This window comes from Lutjanus erythropterus, chromosome 6 (assembly GCF_056507025.1).
Source record: "Lutjanus erythropterus isolate fLutEry1 chromosome 6, fLutEry1.hap2, whole genome shotgun sequence".
Classification (NCBI taxonomy): Eukaryota; Metazoa; Chordata; class Actinopteri; order Lutjaniformes; family Lutjanidae; genus Lutjanus; species Lutjanus erythropterus.
This window is the reverse complement of record NC_139322.1, coordinates 28,435,817-28,462,207: the sequence shown is the minus strand read 5'-3', so window position 1 is coordinate 28,462,207 and position 26,391 is coordinate 28,435,817. Positions and strand designations below refer to the sequence as shown.

Below are 26,391 nucleotides of genomic sequence, written 5' to 3'. Positions count from 1 at the left end.
TAAAAAGTCAAAGTATTACTCAGTATTAAGTAGTATTAAGTACTCACCTTATCAAATATATGTCTGTTTTAAGGTATGGAGTATCACCTACAACAACTGGCTGACTTTCGCCCTGCTGGTGTGGTCCTGTATAATCTGGATGATGAGAGACCGCCGGCGCTACGCCATGATATCCGCTCCGTTCCTGGCGATCTATGGCACCGTGCTGGTGGTGCTGGGCTTCCTGAGCGGCCTGCGTCTCAGCCGGGCTGAGCTGTACCCCGGTTTGCCCCCTACTGTGATAGTGGACTTTGACCTGAACAGCTACCACCCTGCGCCCTGTGTCCACCTGGGAGCAAAGGTGAGACAGCAAGTGACATTAAAGGACTACACTGTAATAAAATACTTAACTTCTGTGTGTTGCACAGGGTTTGACTGTGTACTTTTCTGTTCTTTAAGCTCATGTGTATTATTCTCCCATGTTTAAGTACCTAAAACTTAGTTTTAAAATTTTCAAATCTTTCTACATCACATTAAATAAGCAACAAAAGTTTGAATTTGTACTATATGACAGAGATTATCAGGGCTAATCTGCTTCATCCACTGTAGACTGTCTGGTTTGCTCAGATTTGACTGACAGTCTCATCTTCCTGCCAGTGACAATACATTTTTTCCCACATTTAAGGACAAAACAACAATAAACAAAACAAGAACAAGACAAAAGAAAATAAAAATGCTCAAAGAAATAACAATAAGTAAGCAGATATCTGTTCGGGTTTGGATTTCTTTCTGGTGATTATTGCAGGATGAGTTTGGTTTTGCATTATTCAAAGAAGCATCTTGGATAAGAGGTGAAACATCTTCAAGAACCCTGCCAAGTCCAGTTGCCTATGACAACCGTTTCTACAAATGCCATGACCTGGATGACTGAGAATCTCCATAGACGTTATTAATTCTTACACACACACACACTATATATATGTGTGTGTGTGTGTATATGCCTTTATTTACATTTACTATTACTTGCATTGTTGTGGCAATAGCTCACTGTTCTTTTTGTAGAGCTGATTGTTGTTTCATTGATATCTGTTGTGTTAGGAGATCCAATCATTGTGAGATGTTGATTCTTTCTACTTTTAAAGTTTAGTAGTATTGTTTTAAACCATTCATTTAAGTTACTTCCAATCAGATTCAAGTTTTGATTTTTATATATTTGAATTCTGATAGGTGAATTTGAACATTCATTTGGGATTCAATAGACCAAAAGGTTCATTTTGAACACTGTGTCCAAACTTTGTCAGATAATAGTCTGTTCATGTAGGAAGGGTCTTTAAAGCAGATTGGACTGTAATCATTTCCTGTTTATAACATTTACAGAAAAGACCAGCTCTTATTACAGCTGACAATTGGACACGTTCAGATCTATTATTAAACCTTACTCCTGATCAAACAAGATTTTTCAGCAGATCAGAGAACTATGCATTGACAAGTTATTTTTGCAACTTATTCTTTCGGTAGCCAGTTCAGAGAAGCTGAGGATTGTATTTTTTGCACAAATATTAATTGGAACCCAGCTATACTTAGCTGATTGCAAGACTGTGTGTGTAGCTTACTGTACCTATTTTGTTCTCATGATACTCTGTGCGTTCTGCAGGTCTTCTACAGCTTCAGCTTCTGGTTGATGTTTCGTCAACAGCTAAAGGAGAGACAAGAGGAGCAGAGCCTAAAGACGGAATCTCTAGATGAAGTCAAAGATGTGCCATGTAATTTATTTTAAAATTGCTTTTACAAAGATCACAGCAAGTGTGTTGGAGAATAACATTAAGTTTTGAGTAATGTAAGATCTGCTTACTTTCTGACTTTCTGATCTTCCTCTATTCCCTTCTATTCTTCTTGTCCTATTTTCCTTCCTATGTCTTTCAATTGTCTCCTTCCTCCTCCTCATCCTTCTCCTCTCCATATCAGCGGAGGAAAATCAGCCATCACCTCTAGTGGCGATGCTGATCTCAGGTGTTAAGGGGATACTGGTAAAATACTGGATCCTCTTCTGCTGCTCCATGTTCTTCGTCATCAGCTTCTCTGGAAAGGTATCTACTGACAGACTTAAAAACTAAGCATGGAAGAAGTACCATTCACAACAGCAGCAATGACGCCTTGCTTGGAAATGACATTATAAGATGCATGGCCAATTTATTCTGCAGAGAGCTTCAGGGTAAATTTGTAGTTATTTGTTTTTGTTAATCTTTCTCCATTATTGTCACCATTTTATTTGCTGTTGTGGTGGCCAGTTTTTCCCACAGTGATCATTTAAATTTCCTGGAGTGCAATCAGTCACCATTCCATGTCATACAATGTGCATTTGTCTTATCAAACACCTACTAGGAAGAAGTGATAAAAAAGATAATTCATCATAAAACTTTTACAGATAATGTACTTGAGATATATGTATGTTTTGGGTGCTACAAATAAAACATTAATTACTAAAATTAGTAAAAAGTAACTGGCCATCAAATGTACCTAATCTTGACCATGTTTCATTTGCTTAGGTGGTCGTCTACAAGATCCTCTACATTGTCCTCTTCCTGTTCTGTGTTGTCCTCTACCAGGTCAGTCATTTTCCAGTCCATTAATTAAGATTCTGTTCCAATTAGGTTAAACAGCTTATCGCAATTTCCCAGCGCCCAAAGTGACATCTTCAAGTTGATTTTTTGTCCAAACAACAATCCAAAACCCAAGTCGCAACATGCAGAGTTGACTTTTTTTGCTTGAAAAAAGATGGAGACAATTAGTTGATTATTACAATAACAGTTAATTTTCTTTCAATTGACTAATCAGTTAAAGAGATTATCTGAAGTGGGGGTGTTTGAGGTACTGCAGTTTCCCATCAGAAAAGGCTGTCTGAAGGTGAGGTAAAGCTGTGAAAATATTCTAAATAAACATAACGTGACTTAAAGCTATAACATATTTTATTATGACTCAACACTTTTTCTTGAAAAATTACAACTTGATTCTCGAAATATTAGGTCTTTTGTCAGTGGCTCTAATATTCTGTTGTAGAAAACTGATTATCATGTATACATTCATCTTCTGACTCTGTACTATATATATAGTAGATGAAAGATGGAAATGTGATATTAAGATTGCAGGGGGTCAATATTTAGAGGGGAAATCTACTTTAATTGTTGTGTAACACATGAAGCCACCATAGTTTGAGCTCCATCTTACACTATAATGTGTTGACTCTAAAATTGTCATTAGTGAATCATTCAGCTGTTGTTTGTGCATAAAAATGTGCAGAATGGGTCCAGCTCTCATATAAACGGCTCATCGATACAATTTAACAGTTAAAAGTATTGATTATGACTCATAAACACACACAAAGTCATTTTTGCTGCTGTTTTCCTGTTTTTTTCCTCCTCCATCTTATGTTTCTGCTGACCTATTAGAAACACGGTAGGCACTTACAGGAAGGCCTAATGGCTGAGGAGGTGACGTGAGACAAGACAATACCATTTGTCTGTTCAGACAACATCAGCAACATCCTGGTGTTTGACATACAGGCTTGTGTGATGAAAGGAATATAAGCAACACCAGCAGTCATTAAATATGCAAACAGGAAGTTAAATATATGTATATAAATACAGAAAATTTAACAGTAGACCGTTTAAGCCAATAATGAAGTTAAAATCTGCCTGCTCAAATAAAAGGTCTGTTCTCTGTTCCCTCAGACCCGTTACGATGTTTGGCGTCGGCTCTTGAAGACATTCTGGGCGGTGGTGGTCGGTTACTCCATGGTGGTGTTGATCGCAATCTACATGTACCAGTTTAGAAGTGTGTCTGCGCTGTTCAGACAGATCATGGGCATGTCGGAGGAAGGGTGAGCTTCTCTGTATGTCTGTAGTTACTAGTTATCATGTTTGTTTGGTTTTTGTCAGAACCATACAGCACAGTTGGCCCATCTTGCTTGTTATCATATCATTACACCTGTCTGACTTTTCAGGCTTCGTGATCTGGGTTTGGAGCGGTACGATACAGTGGAGCTGTTTGCACGTATCCTGCTTCCTGCTGCATTCCTATTGGCTTGTATCCTCCAGCTGCACTACTTCAACACAGACTTCCTGACTCTCACTGACCTCGACAATGTACCGGTCAGACAGGCTCCCAGGTGATACGGCAAAAAAAAAAAAAAAATCTTGGATGTTAGAACAAGCGGTCACTGTTGTCTGTCTGTATGTACTCTATAGACATTCATGTTGACTGTAAAACATATTGTATATCTCTGTTTGTCTCTTTTGTCTTCTCTCCACCCAGAGAGGAAGAGCTCAAGAGTTCAGTCAATGTGATATCTGAGACGTAAGAGCTGCATTTATTCCTCCATAAATGTTTTGTTGCACTCACATTTCAGACGCTTTGATGCTTTGTGTAAAGGCCCATCACAATTAAGTGCATCTCACAAGGTTGTTTTGGTCCCTGCATAGACATAGATATACGCGTGTGTGTGTGTGTGTGTGTGTGTGTGTGTGTGTGTGTGTGTGTGTGTGTGTGTGTGTGTGTGTGTGTGTGTGTTTGAATTAGAGAGAGCCACATTTGGCATAAATGCCCCACGTGTGAATCTCAACAAGCAATAATTCCTGCTTAGGTTGTATAAAAATAGTTAAACATCAAATTAATCAGAATAGTGATGGTGACATGATGATTGACTTTTTTCAGTACACTCACTCACTCACCCACTGTGTCCACATGTCTCTCTCTCTCTGATCTAATTCCCAGCATTAAAGAAAACATTGAAAAGTTCCAGAAAAGGTAAGGCTGTTGTATAACTCAAACTAAAAGATCAGTATTCATGTCCACAGTGCATACTGTGTACATGCTCTGTGTTTTTAGATGGGGTATCAAAAAAAGTCATTCCCTGTGACAAAAATGTTTGGATACATGTCGACCCGACTCAGAACTCTAACCTACTCAGGTTTTCCAGTAATTTTGTAAGCTTTTCAAACCTTTCCTGTTGTCCTCCAGGCTCGTGAAGGAGCAAATGGGAGATGCGAAAAGTCAGGAGACTCTGGCCAGCATTGGTCTGCAGTCTTCCTCAGAGAGAGGACCTGAGGAGCAGGAGGAGATGACAGGAGAGGGTAACTACAACTTAAGACCAAAATGGATCCTCAGTCTCCTTTTATTTGGTCACTTAGGAGTTAAACAAATTATTGATATGATATTATATTCTAACAATGTTTTTCAAACACTGGTACAAGTATGAATTTTATGTGCAACATAGCTAATTTAACTTCAAAACTATTTTACTTACTACTAACTTTATTTACTAACTTTAACCTTTTGCCAGCTAATGCATGTTTTAAATTTAAATGATGGCTCATACATGTTAGGTTTGTGTTCAAAAGATTTGGACTCTGGTCATTTAAATTTGTTATTGATTCCGGTTTCTATTTTGTGTTATGTTTTCCTCTTCAGTTACACAGATATCACTGTATATCACAGATGATTGTCTTGGCATTAATTGCTGACTGTCCTGTATGAGAGCTGTTGTGTCTGATGTCCTTCCCTAACTCTTCTAATTTCTCTTCCTCTCAGAGTCTGTCCCCAGCAGTCCTGAAGACAAGTGGGTTGTGATTGTGGACCGGGCAAGCCTGCTGCTTATTCACGCTCTGTTAGGGCTGCAGAAAGTCCAGGAGCAGTGCTGGAGACTGCTGGAGCTCCACAGCCTCAAAATCGTGTCGTCCGGCATCATCTGGGTGTCGCTACAAGAGGTGGGATGTCTGATCTGTGCTTGTGTCATATGTATGAAAATATGTAGGTATGTGAGTCTATACAAGTTGTCAAAAACACAAAGAATAATTCCATATTGATTTACTCGGAGCTGGTTTGATGGTTATAAAATGTTTTCTCTTCATCTACACATTTCCTGTGTTCCAGAAGTGGAGGTAAAGTCAGCCAATAAAAGTCACTGTAACCAACAGTTATTTTGCTCTGATCAAATGTTGAGTTCTGTGTTCACTTATGTCAGAGTGAAATGTTATAATTTCTGTTTTAACAGGTTTCTCTGATGAACTTGCTCTTCCTGGTTCTGTGGGTGTTTGCACTCCCATTTCCACGGTTACGACCTATGGCATCCAGCATCTCCGCTGTGTGGGCCTGCGTCATGGTGGTGTGCAAGATGTTTTACCAGCTCAAAGTCATCAAACCCCTCGATTACTCCTCCAACTGCACAGCTGTGAGTATTCAACCTGTGTGTGTTTGTTACAGTTTTCTGAAATGTATCTACTGCACATCTGTCAGCAGGCTGACAACTGCACAGCTGGATCACCTGGCAGGGGGCTTTAACTAACCTGTGGTCTTAGTTGTTGTTTGCAGTCTGTATTTTCACAATAAAAAACAATAAAAACTTTTGGACACAAGCACTTCTTCCTACTTTCAAATATCTGTTGTTTGTTTCTCAGGGCCTGGTCCCATCCAACAGCTCAGGCTTGGATGATGGAGTGGAGATGAGGGGGAACATGTTGGAGCTGCTCAGGAGGTCTATTCTCTACATCGAGCCTGTGGATCCCATCTACTGGTGTGGAGCACTGCGCAAATGTGAGGGCAGGATCCTCCCCTGTCTCAGGGTATGGTAACACGCCTGCTAAATAAAAAATTTAAAAAAACATTTGGTGCTGACCCCACCGCTTATCTACTGTTGGTAATACACTGACAATCAATAAATACCTCTTATAACCCCATTTAAAATAATCTGAACTATCCCTTTAAAAGCTTTTTAAAGCCAGAAGAAAGCAAGAGACTAAAGATCTCAGACAGAAGCCCAGGACCAATCAATGCAGACAAATTCCAAGAAATTCTCTACAGAGTGTGCTCTGTGTTGTAGAACCATCTGATGGTACTGGGGCTACTGGTGTTCGAGGCGACAGTCCATCGGCACCAGCTCTACTACCGTCTCCATAACGACCTGAAGCCCCCGCCGTTCAGCATCATCTTCCAGGGCATCACAAGGCAGCACCTGGATCACGGCGTCCTGCCATGCATCAAGTACTTCATCAACTTCTTCTTCTACAAATTTGGACTGGAGGTACTTCTCAGTGGCTGAAGTGTGTGTGTGTGTGTGTGTGTGTGTGTGTGTGTGTGTGTGTGTGTGACTACGTCTGCTCCCATGTATCTGAACTTTTTAACTGTCTGACATTCACACGCTTCTCCTTAGATCAGTTTAATTGTGGCGGTCAATGTGATTGGTCAGAGGATGGATTTCTATGCCCTGCTCCATTCCTGTGCCTTAATGGCCGTCCTGTTGCGGCGACGCAGGAAAGCTATTGGGGAGGTGTGGCATAAATACTGCTGCTTTACTGCAGGGCTCATGGTGCTGCAGTATGTGCTCTGCATCGGTATCCCACCTGCTTTCTGTGCTGGTATGAACTTTTCAATAATCTGCAATATGTTTGTATTAATTAACTATTGTTATAGTATATAAAATTTATGTTTACTTCCTGGAAAGTTTTAAATTAGCTGTTTTAAACACCTGGTGCGAGTGGATGAAAGTGATACATTTTAAACATCCATAAAAAGCAACAGTGGGTGAGGTGAGGAACTGAGAAGCACAAGTAGTGAGACAGAAAAGAGTGAAACAAAAGCAGAAAATCAAAGGAAGACATCGATCAATTAAGAGGAGATTTAATAGAAAACATCACAGCAAAGAATACATAACATGAAAGATGTCATAGATTAGATGTCTTTTTTGGATTAACTGATTAATGGTTTAATCTATAAAATGTCAGAGGAAAGCAGCAAAGCCTCATGTTTGAAAAACTACAACCAGAGAAACTTTAGCATTTTTGATTGATACATGACTGAAATGATTAATCAGTTTTCAAAATAGTTGCAATTCATTTTTTTTTGACTGACCAATAATAGGGTTGCAACTAATAATTATTTTTATAATGCATTAAATTTATGATTATTTTCTTGATTAATCCATTATTTTTATAATGTATAAAATTTCAGAAAAATAGTGAAAGTCGATCTTTATAATTGAGGTAAAATGTTCAGATTGCTTCTTTTATTTGATCATCAGTCTAAAACCCAAAGACACCAAGTTTACTCTAAAACCTAGAGATACTGAGTTTACTATAATACATAAAAGCATCAAATTCTTACATTTGACATTGACCAATCGATTAATCGTCAACATCAAGACCAGCTCTTAATTTTAGTTCACATGACCTCTGTAACGCCAGGTGAATACAGCACCTCCTTAAAATCTTATACCTTTAGGACATTTTAGAAATTTAATTTTAAACATCTCAACCCCTACTTGTAATTGTTTTACATAACTGTATTTTATTTTACATTTTAATTATTTCAGTTTTCCTTCCCTTTTTAGTAGCTATTGTGGTATTGCCTTTTCTTCCTTAGTGTATCTCTTTATTGTCTGTTTTTTGCATTTGCAGTGGACTCATTGTAAATGAGGGTCACCCTCTCAATGATCCCTGGAGTATAAATAAAGGTTGAATGAATTAAGTATTGCAACTCTCATTCTATTTTATTCTGTTCTACTTTGCTCTTTTTTCTTATCAGATTACCCCTGGAGAACTGCAGTTCAACCTTTGACCTCTAATGTTATTAAGTGGTTTTATCTGCCTGACTTTGCCATGAGCCCCAATCCTTCATTCATATTCTGTGAGTTTTACTGTCTTCTTGTCACTTCTGTCCTGACTTTGAACTTGGTCCTCATGTCATTTTGACTCCCCCCGTCTCTACTGTTCTGTGCAGACGACCACCTCCTGCTGCTCTGCTCGTCTCTGCAGTGGCAGGTGTTTGAGGAGGAGAATCGGGCAGCGGTGCGACTGTTGGCTGGAGACAACGTTGAGATCAGTCGTAGTCTGGATCCTTGTTCTTTTAACCAGTTTATACCTGTCGATAACTTCCTTCACTGCAGGTCAGAAATACCAACATTCACTCTTCAGGTCTATTATTTTGGGTTTTTAAAATCTTATTAACATTTCATTAATTTTCTCTCCTCAAAATCTACATTTTTAGATACTATATAAGTAGAGAGGAAATAGCCTGAATTCTATAATCCAGCACTTAGTTAATCTCTTCAAGAAGCTTCCTGCTCTGAAGGTTAAACTGCAGGTGGAGAACTGGGAGTCCATCATGGTCCTTTGTGGTTGTTTTAGGAGCATTAAGGCGTTGTGTTATATCATTAATTTATGTGCGTTGTCAAACTCATGAAAGCTGTTCTGGTAAAGTGAAAGTGCTGGCTAAGCACTCATGGGCTCCCATTTCCATAGACCTGTGCCTTCTTCTGTGCTTATGGGCTTTATTTCACTTTCTCCTGCCGGCCTACATCAGATTTACATCTGGCTGTCAACAGGATTCTGATAAAACTAGTGCAAATCCGCAGTAGCTGCAGCCACATACATGTATGCATCCACATGTTCATGCATTCACACACACACACACACACACACACACACACACACTCCACAAACCCTTGACCTCAAAAGAACAGGACCTTAATTACTATTATTGCTAACGCCTGTCCTTAGCCTATTTCTTCAAAATGGCTGTCATGAAAAATGTCTATCAGCCGTCCTTTGGCTCATGCCCAACCTTTTCACAAAATCTTGTCCAAGTCTCTGAATCCAGCTGGAGGTTATACACCTTCTTGTGATATGCCACTCCCATTGCCACAGCCCCTTTTTAGCCAATTGACTTGAACCCAAACACACACTTGACCTCAATGCCAGATTTCAGCCTCCTTGGGAAAAGGGCAGGGACATTTTTGTGGACTTACTGACAGATCAAGCTATATTTGCTGCTCACTGCTAAAAAATAATTCAATCAAAGTCAAAATTTGGCACCAATCATATTCATGGTCAATGCATCAAAATGAAAGAAGCTGTGTTGTTGCAGGAGAGAAACTATCAGTAATTGTCAAAACATACTTCAGGTCTTGTTTATTAATGGAATTTGGTGTTTTGAAATATTGTTTATTGTAATAATTAACAATCATAACTAATGCTGAAACAATTTGTAATTTCATGTATTAGTCAATTGACTGAGAATGAATCAGTTTTCATAATCAATTATTTATGTCATTACTAGAGCTAAAAATTACTTACTATTACGTTTTTGTTTTGGTTTGTAATTTGAAATGGTATTCTAATTGTTTTGTTTTTTCCATACTCGATTGGCTTCGATCAAGTAATCAGTTTATTTAAAAGATTAATTGATTAACTGATAACAAAACACAGATGCATTTTAGCTCTTAACAACACTATAACAATAACAATGTACCTTAAAGTGGGATCACACAGCTGTGACACCTGTCATGTAGACATTTGGAGTACTCAGTAGTCATTACTACATTATGAGTACTCAGTGCACATGGATCAGACCACAGCCATCTGTGAACTCAGCCTTCATGTTGCTCTCATCTACACACCTGTAAAGCTTCATGACCAGATCTTATGCAGTTGTGATGCTAACACATTGACAAACTCTGTCCACAGACAGACAGACAGACATACAGACTCACAAGACATAAACAATACCAGCCACGCTGTTGCAGCTGTAACATTAACACTGAGAGAAGTATTAAAAGAATAGTTTGACAGCTGGGAAATACCCTTATTCACTTAATTAGTTGAGTGGGTTGATTCTGCTCTCATATCTGTACACTAAATATGCAGCTACAGCTCAGCAATGATTAGCTTGGCTTAGCTTAGCATAGACCGGGAAGACTGGAAACAGATGGAAACAGCAAGCATGGTTTAGCAAAGTGCCAGCTCGCTGTTCACCAAGAAGTTACAGTTACAGTTACCTGCTGTAAAACCACAACCTAATGAGTGAGCTTTAGAAATATTAGCAGGGGGATTATTTCACTTTAGAAAGCCAAAAATAAAATAAAAAAATACCACAGACTGCATCTACCTGTTGGCAAGAAAGAAAACAAGCACGTTTTCCAAAATGTTAAACTATTCCTTTAAATACTTTCCTGCATTTTTTGGCAATATTTCAGTTTTTCAGATTTTCCAGTTTCTCAGCAGTGAAGTGTCCTTGTCTGTCTGGTCCTCAGGTCCTACCTCGACATGGTGAAGGTGTTTGTGTTCAGTTATTTCTTCTGGCTGGTGCTGTGCCTCATCTTCATCACTGGCACCACGCGGATCAACATCTTCTGTCTGGGCTACCTGGTGGCCTGTTTCTATTTCATGTTGTTCGGAGGCAGCGTGCTGATGCAGCCGGTGAGATACATCCTGCGTCTGTGGGACTGGCTCATCGGATACACCTGCTTTGTGATCACTATGAAGAACCTGCTGTCTGTGAGTCACTGCACAGCAAAGAAATCAATTCAAATAATTTTAAGACACACATCAGCTGTTTTTGTCACTTTTGTAGCAGCCTCTACACTGTCAGTTATAGCCTCTTTCTTTCATGTCTGTGTCTTTTGTGAATAGCTCGGTTCTTGTGCCTACCTGGACAGTCTGATGAAGAACAGCTGCTGGTTAATTCAGGCCTTCAGCATGTTCTGCACCATCAAAGGCTATGACGTTCGTAAGTAATGATAACTCCTAACTTAGTAATTCATGTGTTTGTATATGGTGTGTATACATTAATTTAGACACTTTTATCCAGAGTGACTTACAAAACGTTCATTAAACCATGTGGATACAACACAACGATGGCAGGAATCATCAAGTACATCAGCTTAATCAAATAAGCTGAACTGCTTTGGAAATGCTACAAGTGCCACGTTTAGAAACAAATAAGAGATAGAGAGGGCTTTTGTTTTAATTTAGATGGGCCATCAGTAACAAAGAGAAATGTAAAGAATATATAAAATAAGAATTGTTGATCTGATAACCTTTACAGTGGATAAACTGTATGATCAGAGTGTTTTTGCATTTTGTAATACATGAATATTTCCAGTGTCATAGAAAGCTTTCATGGGTCATTCTGTTCCATTATTGAATATGCTGCCACACACTGTCACTGTATATTCTGACATACATTAAAACAACACAAGTACATACTTTAATGTACAGTAAACCATAAGTTTTCTTTTTTTAAATTTAATTTAAATAAGTCTCGTTGACATGAAAATTTCTTTTTCAAGCACAAGTGTATCAGATGGAAGGAGATGGAGAAACACAATGTAAATTTTACAACATGATTTTGTTGTGTTTTTACTTTTGTTTTTATTTTTCTCATTACATTTGTTGGAAAGGTCAGCCTAGTTGTAGCCAGCTACAGTGATACTTTACCTAAACCAGTTTGTAGCAGCTTGATATCCAAATAATGGCTGAGGTTGAGGTTTGGTTGATATTAATATCAAAATTAAGCTTTGTGTCAGATTTCATGTTTTTCATTAATTCATTTATTTATGTTTTATTTACCCAGGAAGGTCCCATTGGTCAAGACAGCAGCCTAAGTTGTTTCACATAAAGAACAATTTCACATGTTAGAAAACATGTAATACATAAAACAACGTGAGAAAAATACTGTAGTAAAAGAAAAGGGTCATAGAGTCACTTTAACACTTTAACCTCAAATCAGTGATGATCTGTTTGTCTCTGTGAATTGTTCAAACAGAGTCATATTTGTGTTTCAGCGGACCCTGATGATGAGTGTGAGCTGCCGGAGGGTGAAGCTGGCATCGTCTGGGACGCGATCTGTTTCACGGTCCTCCTGGCTCAGAGGAGGGTCTTCCTCAGCTACTACTTCCTCTACGTGGTGTCTGACCTCAAGTCTTCTAAGATATTGGCATCCAGGTCTGAACTCCACACATGTTTAATATCCTCCTGTGTAGGTTCCTAACATACTTTAAAGCAGCAAAAACAAACTTTACAATTAAGGTGAGAGGTAAAAATGACAGTGCAGCATGAATGTTTGAATACTGAAACTTGAATTTTGTGGCGTAAATTGAGCCCAGCTTGGCTTATCTGTATCTTACAAAGGGAAACAAAAGCAACATGATAGGTATTTTTTTTTTTTGATTATTTTTTGTTTTGTTTTGTTTTTTATTTTAATTTTAACATTTCTGCAGAGTGACTGTTGCTGACACCAGAATATGTTTTGGCAATGATTGTGAATCTTGTATCTACTTTAGGGAGGATGAAAACATACTCTCTAGTGCAGCCTTGGTTTGTTTTTCCTTGGTACAGTTTTCATAATAAAAATGTAATTAGAGACTCAAAACAAAAGGTTATGCACTGCAATATTGTTAAAACCCAAGCAGAAGTGATAAAAATGAACACTTGTGCCAACAACAATTAAAATCATACTCTTTTCCTCTACCTGTCTCTACCTCTAAGGGGTGCTGAACTGTTTGAAGCCAAGGTGAAGAAGCTGGTAGCAGCTAGACTGGAGATGGAGAAGAAATCTGTGGAGACGCTGAAGAAACAGTACGAAACAAACAGTGCAGAATCAGTAAAATCAATCAATCAATGAATAAGTGAATGGATCAAATCACAACCAGCAGATTTCCCCTCTCAATCTCCTGTTTATCTTCTCTCTAAAAATGTAGTACGCAATAAACTGTCCACCCTCTTCTTGTAGGATGGAGAAGATCAAATCCAAACAGAAAGGTCGACCTGCGGCAACAGACAAACCAGCTCTTCCTGCTGATCAGGAGCAGGTGACACTGGGTAACATGAGTGAATCAATTTTTGTTTCTACTGTTAATGAAGCAGCAAAGCATGACCAGGCTCCATCCATGAAACGTATTTTAGATGCAGTGTGTTGGTATTTCTGTTGGCATTAAAGTTTACATGAAAATTCTAATAAGTTCCTCATTTTGTGACAGTAAGTGTAAGTAAGTGACAGTAAGACATTAAATGTTTTGGCAACATAAGTTTGAGCTAAATTCAGACACATGATTGATGAGTTTGTTTGTTTATTTATGAGACTTATCATTAATCATCATCAGGGGGAGACTTACCATTAATCCACCGCAAAATAAAGGGACTGATTTTTGTTTTCCAGCTGATGATGAGAAGGCAAAGAGAGATGCAGGAAAATGGTGGAAGCCTTGGGTGTCTCAGCCTGGAGGTGAGCTGCAACATTACACAACCTGAACATGGATCAGTGCTCTCAGAGTGATGTGCAAATGGTTAAACAAAACAGTGCAGCTACTGGAGCACCTCTGGATCAGATACCTCGCTCAGAATTTCAACAGGATGCACAGTGATGTAGTTTTGCTCTTTGCTCTTTGTTTAATGCAGTGGAAAACAACTGTGGCTACCACCTGTTTGAGAGTGACAGTGAGGAGGAAGAGGAGGAAGTACCAGAGAAGAAAGAAGAGGAGGAACCACCAAAGAAGAAGTCTGCTTTCCAGGTGGGAGCCAGAGGAACGCCTGAAACGGCAAATGAAAACGACACATTTAATGTTTTTCATAAGCTTAAAGATTATACACTGACTCGTCAGTGAAGACATGTATCTGTTGTCTTTGTGCAGTTGGCGTATGATGCCTGGGTCACCAGCTCCAAGTCGGCTCTGAAGGACCTGAAGAAGGAGAAGAAAAAAATCAAGAAAGAGGAGAAGAAGAGAGCAAAGAGAGAGCTGCGGAGACAGCAGGGTGAGGAAGAGTGACATGTGGCGTTCTTTATATTCTATCATAATTTCATCAGATCAAATCCAAAGGTTTACTCTCTACAGAGCATAAATGTGCTGGAAATTTAATTGCAGTCTGCCCAGTAGATTATAAGACAGAGCATCTTCTTGGCAAAGATTTCTCCTGCTGAAAGTGTCCAAAATGGAAAGGGACATTAATTAGACTCAGGATGAATGAAACTCTGGACAGAAACTGTTGCAGTGAAAATGTGGCACTTTTCAGGTGGATGTGAAGTAAATGCTAATGCTAAATTTAGTCAATTGAAGCATAAATTCCTCAGTGTTCTATAATGTTCAAGAAATCTGAGTTCTCCAGCTTGTGGAGCCACGTTGGCAGTGCCTACATGTACCAGGATGCATTTCACACAAGCTTCTGATGCCCATGTCCATGTTGCTGCATATCACCTTTAAGGACCAGTTTGACATCAGTGTGGCCAGTAGTTGTGGAGACATCCTGCTGTTGTTGGACAGATGGACCAGCTGCCAAAATGATTTAACAATAAGATCCTCTTTTCTTCCAGGCATTGATAGAACGGACTCTAGTGAGGATGAACTGGATGAAAGCACCATGGAGGAAGAGGTAGAGGAGGAAAAAGGTGAACAAACCTGAGTCACTGTATAAAACAAATTATTATTTATAAATTAACAATTTATTATACGGACAAATTAATACTGGACTTCACTCACTTATTTGTCATCTCCTCACAGAAAACATTCTGCAGCGCGTCATTAGCACGTTAAAGTTCAGCTGGGTGTTCATTCAGGCTCTTCTTGACGACCTGACGGGGGGTCTGAACTCGTTCTGTAAAGACAGCCTGGATATTTCTAAGGTGCTGCGCTTTGAGCGAGCGTTACTCAACCAGCAGCAAAAGAAGGTGAGAGGACAAGATGGAAAACTGGTGATTTATAACATGTCCAAGTTCAATACCAGATTGATATGATGTGATATGTATGATATGCGGAATATGTATTTGTACTGACAATTTGATATCAACTAATACACAGAAGTTGTGAAAATTTACAGCACATTTTTTCTTAGTGGAAAAAGTCATGGTCTGTTTTTTTGTTGTATTCTTTCAAATAACTCTAAATATTTCCCTATTTACAAAATGTTAAAACCACATTGTGCAATGAAAATGCATATGCATATAAAATATAACATTTACTCATACTTGGACTACATTGGGCTGTAGCCTGGCAAAAGGACTTAAATCTGGAGAAACTGCTGTATCTAGTGAATGTTTTGTCAAAACTGTGGGATGTACATATTTGTTTATTTTATATGTTTAGAAATAGAGGTAACATGGTAATTTAACTTTGATAGTTGTTCAGTGTGTGGATGACAAGAAGCTCCATCCTCAAGCCTATTTATTTTGAATGGTGTTATCATTTCTCTTTTCTCAGGTCTCTCTACATTAATACTTTTTTCTTTTAAACTTTTTGAAATGTATTTGTCTATTTTTTCCTCCCTACCTCTGAAAAAAGACTGATTAAAAAATAATAATGCCAAAATTGGTCACAAAAAAGACCTTGGTGTCCGCCCTGCTAGGTATATACCTGGCTACACCTTTAGTTTGTGTCTGTTCTAATCTGTTTGGGTGCTTTAATGTTTGGTTTATCTCTTTTTCTCTCACTCTGTCGCAGGGCAAAGAAGTGAGCCAGGAGAGCGTGAAGCAGTTTTATGAAAACTGGATGTCCCGTCAGAACACACTCTCATCTCAAGACGACCTAGATGACTCCCTGCCTACCCCCTCCACCCCACCTGCCGTCTCTTCCTCACACCTCGCCTATGCCAAGCTGAAGAACCAAGCCTCCAAAGTGTCCTGGGGCAGCAGCGTTTCCAGGTGGATCGCTTCTGTACTTTTCCCTATATGTGCATACATGTGTTGTGTGTATAAGAGTAGAACTGCAAACATATTATAGACATGAATTCCTGTACTTTAAAACCCTGTATGTTCATGTGCTGTCTCTCTCTGATCCTCACCTTCAGCTGTATGACAGATGAGACGATGCTTGGCTCCCGGCAGCCGACCCAAGAGGAGCTGGACGAGCCTCCCGCTGTGCCGGCTGCTGCTGACCAGCTCAGGCGGAGGCTCCTGAGAACAGCCAACATCGACATGACCTCCGTTGACCCTGATGAACTTTCGCCAAGGTGAGGGAAGAATGTTTGTCAGTAGCTAATTAAAAATGGCTCACACACAGGTTTTATAAGGTTGTGGAGAAAATCCAGGATTTTCCACACGTGTTAAAGTAATATCCCTGTCTCTATCCTTGTATCAAAAGCTATGATGAGGACAATCTTCAAAAGGAAGACGACAAACAAGAAAAGGATGAAGAGGAGGACATAGAGGGTGAGACAAAACACGAGAAAGAACAAGAAGAGACAGAGGAGGATAAGGAACAACAAGAGGAGGATCGTGAAGTGGAGAGACAAGAGCTGAATGAAGAAAAACAGCAGAGAGAAGAAGATGAATGCGCCAGTTACCCAGAATGCACCTCACTGGGCTTCAGGGAGAGTGATGTGGAGAAAAGCCTCGACCTCCCAGAATCTCCCAGACCCCTGAGTCAGGAAACGAGGAACCTCACCGCCAGTGAGCTTCTGCTTAACAAGTCAGTAGACACAAGATTTACTTGAAAACAAGATTAGAGGATTTTTATGAGCGCATGTTTATGACTCGTTCTCTTTTCTTCCCCTTCATACTCTCTACAGTATGTTTGAAAATGACGAGATCTCTGAGTCAGATAAGTTCTTCGGGACATTGCCGAGGCCACTGAAGCTAGCGTTCGCCCTCTATAACACCATGGTGTCCAAGTCAGAGATGTTATGTTACTTTGTCATCATCCTCAACCACATCGTGTCGGCCTCGTTCCTCTCCCTCATCCTGCCCATTCTCATCTTCCTCTGGGCCATGCTGTCTGTGCCCCGGCCAACAAAACGCTTCTGGATGACGGCCATAATCTACACAGAGGTGAGTTACTACAGCATCCTGTGATGTGTTTAACATGATCTCCAAACATGAGCTGTTTGTTTTTACAACACCGGGGCTCCAATTAGTCTTTTTTTTTTTTTTAAAGATTTTTCCGTGTTATTTTCTATTTTCTATTCTTTTTGATTTACAGTATGTGCCGTTATCTTTTTCTAAACCTTTCGTCTTACTATGTTTATTGTTATATAGTAAAACACCAAGGGAAATCCCCCATGTGTGTAAACCTACTTGGCAGTAAACCTGATTCTGAATTGTCCACATATAAGATGGCCAAATGTAAATTTTGTGGTTCACCAGTTCCATATGTGAACATCAAATACAGAAAATCAATGCAAGTTTTTGGAGAAAATCTAGTTTATCAAATATGGACTTAAGGTACTCACTATATCTTTATTTAGTGATAATTATCCCCTGTTTCAGCTGAGGCCTGATCCAGAACTCTCTCCTCTGTTTCTCTCAGCTGACTGTTGTGGTGAAGTACTTTTTCCAGTTTGGTTTCTTCCCCTGGACCACATCTGCCTACCGAGGCATCAACGCCGATCGGCCCTTTGCCCTGCCCAACATCATCGGGGTGGAGAAGAAAGACGGCTATGTCCTCTTTGACCTCATTCAGCTGCTCGCTCTGTTCTTCCACCGCTCTATTCTCAAGGTAACCATGAAAAATTATCACTGAAATTTATCTGTTTGCTGAAATGCACCCATGTACTGCTGTCTTGTCTTGTCTTGTAAGGCAGCACCGGCACCAGTTTTGCACATTAAGACTCTGTTTATGTTCATGACTGTCCAGTGTCACGGGCTGTGGGACAACAAGGAGGTTGAGATGCCTGATTTTTTCAAGAAGATGAAGAAGAAAGTTGAGAAGAAGAAGATGACAGGGGGAGATAAGATGGGTAGTAAAGATAAACCTCAGCGTCGTTTGAGGTTCCTCCCTCTTCAGGCCTCCACCACCTCCATCTTCTGTAGACGAAAGAAAGGCGAGTCAGAAGAATCTGAAGGTGAATATTCAGAAGAAGATATTTCTATCCAAATCTGATCCACATCCAGCTGTTTGGGTGAATCTCAGTCTTTTTTGTTGTTTCTGATAGTTGCTGTATGACAGTTAATTACCATTACTGACTAACATTTCTCCATTTTTCCTTTCGTTTTTTCACTGGAGAGGTGAAGCCCAAGAAGCGTCAGAGTAAGAAGAAGAGACGGCAGCAAAACAAAGTTCCACTGACCAGGAAGCAGAGGATCAGACAGCAGATCAAAGAGAGCATGCTTCAAGCCAAAGCTGCAGTCATAGAAGTGTGAGTTGTGACACTGAGTCCACTTGATCAGGTTGAAAATTGAGTAACACCATGAAGCAACAGCAATAAGTAATGTTTGACATCTGTAATCAGTGTGGACCATAAATGAATGAATCTGAAAAGATTTCATAGACGTCCTGACAGAGAGGGGCTCCTGGCTGCGGACTGTTGTGGAAAAGTCGAAACAAACTGCGCTGAAACAACGCAGCCCAATTTACATCGATTACATGAAGCTGCTCCACAGTCAGCCTGAAATGTCTCTGAATCCAGGCACTATCCTGGCAGAGTTCATGGACCAAACAAGTTAACTCTAAGTTGTGTCATTGCTTTGTTTATTTAGTGTACCCAGCTTCAGTGTGTGCGTCTGGTTTGCAGTTTATGCTGCAAAATACTCTTGCAATAAAATGAAATGCTATTTCGTCATCGTTTCACTGCAGTTATGTTCTAAGTACAAAAAAACTCTGCACACCGGCCACACCACGGCACAACCCTGCAGCTAATCACAGCAACACCTGGTTGTGTCTGCTTGTGTCAGCCTTACAGGTTACAGATTTAGCTCCAATCATTTAGACTAGACTAAATGAATGGAGCTTCTAGACTAGGTCTAGAAATGTAAAACACAATAACAACATGAAAATTGTATGTCTTTGATTAGAAAATCAACAGTAGAGAATTGAGAAGAACCACAGGGAGAGAGAGATGGGGAACAACACACAAGAAAAATAACTGGCCACATTTGAGCCTAAATACCTAAACCACCAGGGCAACACGATCATTTTATCACAGGATGATTGACGATTATATGAAGAGAGAATAAACTAATATTAAATAATCATCCATCTCTAGATTGATGCAGAAAAGAGGGGTTTAGCCTTGCATAATGTAACTTAAATGTAAAATAACTTAAATGTAAAACCAGGAGGCCGACATCTTCATGCATCTGGTCCATTAAAAATTATCCATGTCTCATTTTTGTTCTCAGATTCCATCTAAACTAACAGCATTGTAGTATTGATACCACTTTGTGTATCTGTGAAGAATGGAGGAAACAGACAAACCTCATGATATTTTAGCAATATGTTACTGATCCTTCCTCCAATCATCCTGGATTTAGAGTGTTTGAATCTGACAACTTGCAGAAAAGTGTGTTCTCACACTGTATATTCTTTTTTTTTTTTCCTACAGCGCGCTTCACATTTACTTACCCATAAGGCAGTTTTTCTACGACATCATCCACCCAGATTACAGTCCTGTGTGTGACGTCTACGCCCTCATGTTTCTCATCGATGTTGTCAACTTCATTGTCACTATATATGGATACTGGGCTTTTGGGGTAAGAGTATGCCCTGCTTCTCATCAAAGCAACAATTCACACATTTATAATGCATCATAACATTACCTATACATGTTATGACACGATCAGGCTGATCTCTGTCTCTGCAGAAATACTCTGCAGCGGCCGACATCACAGAGTCTCTGTCGGAGGACCAGGTTCCAGAGGCCTTCCTGGTCATGCTGCTGATGCAGTTTGGCACCATGATAGTGGACCGTGCCCTCTACCTGAAGAAGTCTCTGCTGGGAAAGTGTGTTTTCCAGGTGGTGCTGGTGTTTGGGATACACTTCTGGATGTTCTTCATCCTTCCCGGGGTCACAGAAAGGTCAGCAACTGAATTTGTTATTGTGTTGATCTAGACTGTTGAATATGAATTTGAAAAACTAACGCAAACCTACCGATCTCATGAAATCTCCAGCCTTCGAGCCTCTGTGAATTTATGAGCAATCATCCAGACACAAAAATGAATGTGAATTTAGATATTTTCACTGATGTCTCCTTCCCTCGTTGTGTCTTTTTTGCTCTACAGGAGGTTCAACAGAAACCCTGTTGCTCAGCTCTGGTACTTTGTAAAGTGCATCTACTTTGGCCTGTCTGCCTACCAGATCAAATGTGGCTACCCAAACCGCATCCTGGGAAACTTCCTCACCAAGAACTACAACTACCTCAACCTCTTCCTCTTCCAAGGGTAAGAAAATGGGTATTTTTCAGTAAATACAAATCTGTGCATTAACATCATGCGGCAACTGACACATCTCAACACTGAGTGTTTGTCAGTAGTTTTCTGTTCAGTATTTACTTTACTGTAGTTCAGTTTATGGTTTATTTTATAAAATAAACACATCATAATATATGTGTATATGATAATAAATGTACTTTTAATTAATATATTTTTTTCTTCCTGTCTCGTCTCTCTCTAGGTTTCGTATGGTTCCCTTCCTGACCGAGCTGAGGGCGGTAATGGACTGGGTTTGGACTGACACCACGCTGTCTCTCTCCAGCTGGATTTGTGTTGAAGACATCTATGCTAACATATTTATCCTCAAGTGCTGGAGGGAGTCTGAGAAAGTAATTGAGAGCATGTAGTACCCACATTGCTTGCCACATTTTATCATCACCATCATCGTTATGTGTAGATCACCGTTACTACAATACCACACACTCACTGTTAGATTTGAATAATATGAAAGGTGCATGAGTCTTTGCCTTGTGGTTTAAACTGATTGTACGACTTGTATCTGAAATTTTGTTGCTTATAAGTTGTATGAACATTTGCCTTTTTAAAAATTTAGGTTTTATAGGCTAAAGAATAATTTATAAAGATCAATAATAAAAGTATTATTTCTATTCACTGAATTGACTGAATTAGTGAGAACTACAGTAATTTCATTGTAATACTTCCAGAAATACCCCCACCCTCCAGGGCAGAAGAAGAAGAAGGTGGTGAAATATGGGATGGGAGGATTCATCATCTTCGCCCTCATCAGCATCATCTGGTTCCCACTCCTCTTCATGTCATTGGTCCAGTCAGCAGCTGGAGTGACCAATCAGCCGGTGGACGTCTCCATCCAGCTCAGCATCGCAGGATATGAGGTCAGAGTGGAAACCAGTAAACTGTGTCGCCAACTTTCAACTTTTAATGTTTGTGTGCTTATATTCTAAACACTGAAGCTGGCAGGCTGCTAATATTCATAGAAAGATCCCTGCAAAGTCTTTTTTTTTGTTTGGAAGTGCTACAATAAAAAAAAATAGTTGTGGTGTCTTGTGGATGAACATCACCAGTATTGTACATCTTCATCATTAAACACAATAAACCACTTTATCTCTTTAAACAAGACCAGAGTATGCAGCCATGCTAGCAGGGTCTCTCTGAGGCTGTATGGAGACACGGCTGTGCTTTGACCTGAAGGCAGACAGACCAACGTTCTCATCTCTAATACATGCCCTCTTAACTGTGCTGTTCAGGCATTAGTCTTTTTCACCTCTGGTGTGTGGGTGTGTGTTTCACTCTTGAGTGTGTCTGTTTGTGTTTCCACAGCCTTTGTTCACAATGAGCGCCCAGGAGCAGAACTTGGTTCCTTACACAGAACATGGATTCAACCGACTCGCCAAAGTCTACGCCACCTATCCAGTGAGGCTCACTTCATTTTATTCATTTTAGTGTAAACACCAAACTGAGACCAAACACAAAACCAACTCCAGAAATGTGACAACACTTAGTATAACTGTATAGTGTATCCACTGTACTATTTGTGTCATAGCAGTAACTTTCTTGATCATATCTATGGCCATTAGGGGGAGCACCTCCTATTCTCCATCTATGTAGATGTACACACACATTAAAGTATATATAGTATACTTCTGTGGGTCTTCTCTTTTGTTTTGTTTTTTATTTTTCTGTCTGAATGTAATTTTTAAAGACTTTTGAGAGTGTTTGTGTTTGAACAAAAAAAAGAATTACGAGGTCTCATAACTGTTCATACTAAATACATGTTGTTGACAGTGTTGGGACATTGGGAGGTTCGAGTGTCTCTTGGTCTCTCTGTTTCTCAGCGTGAGGTTTCAGTATTTTAATGTGGATATCAGGAAGTTGCAGTATGCTGACACATACAGAAGTGATTGTTTTGGGACGTCCTGTTGGACAAACCATGAAGATGTAAGGCAAGGCGAGTTTATTTGTATAGCACCTGTCAGCAACATGACAAAGTGTTTTCCATACGTCAAGCTGTGTATAAATAATCCTAATTTTAATTCGGGACTGTCTTGTTTGTATCCTTAAATGCAGTATACAAACAAGAGACCAGTGCAAAGAAGAACTGAGTGATCCACTTCCTTGGTCTAAGATACATATCTTGTAACAAAAATGTCCCCAGACTGATTCTGGTCAGAGACATTGTATGTCTTGTTTCCTGTCTGTCTGCTTGATTTGACATGTGGCACTCAGAGAGATGGTGAAAATTTATGCGCTCTCTCTCTCTCTCTCTCTCTCTCTCTCTCTCTCTCAGTCTGCAATGCAGTTCATAATGAACTACTTGGTGGACGACATTGTTGTTGCTAAGATAAAGAGTGATGCCAGTCTGCTGTGGAGCATCAGCCCGGCCAGTCGAGAGGCCATGATCCTGGAGCTCAGCAACTCCACTCATATATACATGACCTTACGCTGGACGCTGCTCAGGTCAGTGTGGGTGTGTCTGCTTGCACTGTGTGTGTGCATGTGTGTGTGTGTGTGTGTGTGTGTGTGTGTACTGAACACTCCTCTCCTTCCCCTCTCAGGAATGCATCCATATCAATGAATGCAGAGACGGTGGGGGAACATACCGTGAAGTATGAGGACAAGGCCTTGAGAGAGGGGATTGTCCGCATGCTCAAAGGCAACAGCAGCAAACCTGTGTGAGTCTCAGTCGACACACACAGCCAGTTCCTGCTTACTGGGCTGTAACATGACTGTTTGTGTTCTTCGGGTGTTGAAATTAGGGCTGCACAATTAATCAAAATATAATTGAAATCTTAATATCACCAAGTGCAATATTCAAGTTGCAGAAGCTGCAGTTTTTTGAGGATGGAAAAATGGGTGACAAAACAGCACCATAATCAAGTACTGTCGTGCTGCAGAGATGCCCTGGCCTACAAAACTTGTTCTCCACATGTAAGAAAACATGTTTGTCAATGAAAATTGTAAATGAAAATTATCATTCTGACAAACTGTGAATCATTGCACTCACAATATCTGTCAAAATAATAGCAATATAGTAACCATGTTGTGCAGCTCTATTTAAAATGCATTTTCTTCATTGCTAGAGATGTTAATGCTTGAGAGCAGCTTAATTAAATCAAACTCATACCTAAAAAAAATTAACAGAGCATGACACTATATGAGATGAAATAATGTATTTTATCAACTATTTCTCAACACTTTTACAAACTGAGCAAGTGTTTTCTCCAGTGTGACCTCAGCTCACAATGTGTTAAATTGTGTTTCGTCTGTCCTGTAGGATCATTAATTCTCTGCTGCCAAAGTTCATCAGGGGTCCCAAAGGACCAGAGTCCAAAATGGCAACCAGGATGAAAGTAGGTTAGTTACAGTTTATTGTTCCATAGCCATTCTACAGATTTTTCTTTTATAAATTATAACTGCATTGTACTTAAAGGGATAGTTTGTATTTTCTAAAATGGGGATGTATAGGGTACTTATCAGCAGTCAGTGTGTCATCTACATGGCAGTTGACACACCCGCGGTTACATATCACCATGTACACTATGTTTATAATATTTTCACCTCTTCACCTTGCCATCAGGCAGCTTTTTCAAATGTGAAACCACCATTTTATAAGCCAAATATCACTCTCTCCAAGCCAAGCAAACTCTGACAAAATTTGTAATTTTATGTCGCAGAACACAGGAGTTGTTTGTCTTACACTGCCTTGATCGTTTGTATGTTGTTGTGTGACATCACTGTTGTAAAGGGTACGTCTGGATTCACCAAAGTCACACAACAACACGTCAAAACGACAAGGCAGCAGTGGAGCAGCAACTCCTGTATTCTTTGGGGTTAAATTATGTTTTTGCTAATGGAGTCTAGTAGCTTTGGAGAGAGAGATATTTGGCTTATATAATGGTGGTTTCTTATTGGAGAAGGCTTTATGATGGTAGAGTAAAGCAGTGAAAATATTCTAATTATAGTGTACACTTAAACTGATACTGATTTTTTAGGTGGCTGAAATATGTTTTGCTGCTGACCTTGTCCATAACAGTACATTACTCCTTCATCAGTCCTGCTGACGTCTGCTGACCCTCAGCTACTATAGGCAACATAGACAAGTACCTCATTCAACCCCACTTCAGAAGATCTTAATTATCCCTTTAATGTCCAAAGGAATCCATCTTGGGTGTTTTCCACAATACCATCTTATTGGTAGGTGATTCATTAAGGATTTGGGATTTTATTTCTGGTGTATCTGGGTATATCAAGCATAATTTTGGTGTGAAGCATTGAACTGTCTGGGCTCAAAAAAGGATCCAACAGATGACCAGAGTGATCTATCCTGCACTGATGTCTTATTTAAAATGATGCCATGTCTTCCCTCAGACCAATCGGACCGCCCTGACCTCCAGGCACTGGCTTTCTTCAGGCCCATGTCAATCAAACTTCAGCAGGTCACTGGAGCGTCGGAGACAGATGCAGACCAGTGGTGGGTGGTGGAGGAGTGCTCCCCAGTCCTCACCCCCTCTGACCCCAAGTGTCACAGCATAGAGATAGTGGTGTTCAGTGATAAAGTCAGCCCCTCCAGTCTGGGCTTTCTGGCTGGACACGGGTAGGCAACAACACATCTCACCTGCAATTTGAAAATTTTTCAGTATTTTCTAAATTTTCTCCTTTATTTATTTTTACCCACTGACAACATGATATAATGTTCTTCCTTCTCCTACTGTTCCTCTTCTCTTCACCACAGCATCGTAGGCCTGTACATGTCAGTGGTGCTGGTCATTGGAAAGTTCGTCAGAGAGTTCTTCAATGGGATCTCCAGGTCCATCATGTTTGAGGAGCTGCCGTGTGTCGACCGGGTCCTGAAGCTCTGCACGGACATTTTCGTGGTCCGGGAGACAGGAGAGATGGAGCTGGAGGAGACACTGTTTGAGAAACTCATCTTCCTGTACCGATCGCCGGAGACCATGATTAAGATGACCAGAGAGAAGAAAGACAGCTAGGGCTTGATGGAGCACAACCTGTTCTTACAACACCTGTGGACAAACTGAACTCCCATCACAAATGGACGTATCAGAGCAAATAAAATTTTGTTCAGTTGAGTCTTTTCATTTTTATTTCAACATGAATGCAGTTTAAATTGTGTCAAATGGAGAAACGGGGGAAACTTGATTAAATGAACAATACGCAGGATTTTTGTAAAAAAAACAAAACAAAGGTACTCGAGGCGCCCCCATAGCTCGGTTGGTGGTGCTGACAGTGTTAGTCTTCTACAGCGGCCGCTGGTTCGACTCCGGCCCCCTCTCCCCTCTCTCTTCACCCCCCCCTTTCCTGTCTTCAGCTGTCACTATAATTAAAAGGCACCCCCCCCCAAAAAAAAAAATCTTTAAAAACAACATACACATAAAAACAAAACCCCTCACAGTCGCCATTTATCGCTAGCAAAGTGTGGTGGTGTCCCTGCCCTCTGCCTGTAATTTCTTATT

General features: G+C 40.0%; 1 protein-coding gene across 1 annotated transcript; it reads left to right on the top strand.

Annotated features, from left to right (window-relative positions):
• Positions 1-88: 88 nt before the first annotated feature.
• Positions 89-26,107, top strand: LOC146325484 (piezo-type mechanosensitive ion channel component 2). The gene is made up of 44 exons (XM_084720042.1): positions 89-340; positions 1,634-1,742; positions 1,945-2,066; positions 2,526-2,585; positions 3,708-3,856; positions 3,980-4,144; positions 4,291-4,332; positions 4,750-4,782; positions 4,996-5,108; positions 5,566-5,741; positions 6,029-6,205; positions 6,432-6,596; positions 6,854-7,054; positions 7,184-7,388; positions 8,554-8,655; positions 8,749-8,914; positions 11,060-11,303; positions 11,439-11,535; positions 12,593-12,752; positions 13,296-13,385; positions 13,540-13,628; positions 13,966-14,031; positions 14,205-14,317; positions 14,438-14,558; positions 15,115-15,189; positions 15,302-15,468; positions 16,238-16,437; positions 16,584-16,745; positions 16,877-17,203; positions 17,304-17,562; positions 18,041-18,229; positions 18,368-18,575; positions 18,737-18,869; positions 20,055-20,202; positions 20,313-20,527; positions 20,732-20,890; positions 21,123-21,270; positions 21,607-21,795; positions 22,241-22,333; positions 23,208-23,377; positions 23,476-23,592; positions 24,195-24,274; positions 25,289-25,514; positions 25,653-26,107. The coding sequence occupies exons 1-44, from the start codon at positions 140-142 to the stop codon at positions 25,906-25,908; spliced, it is 6,687 nt and encodes a 2,228-aa protein (XP_084576168.1). The 5' UTR covers positions 89-139; the 3' UTR covers positions 25,909-26,107.
• The last annotated feature ends 284 nt before the right edge of the window (positions 26,108-26,391 follow it).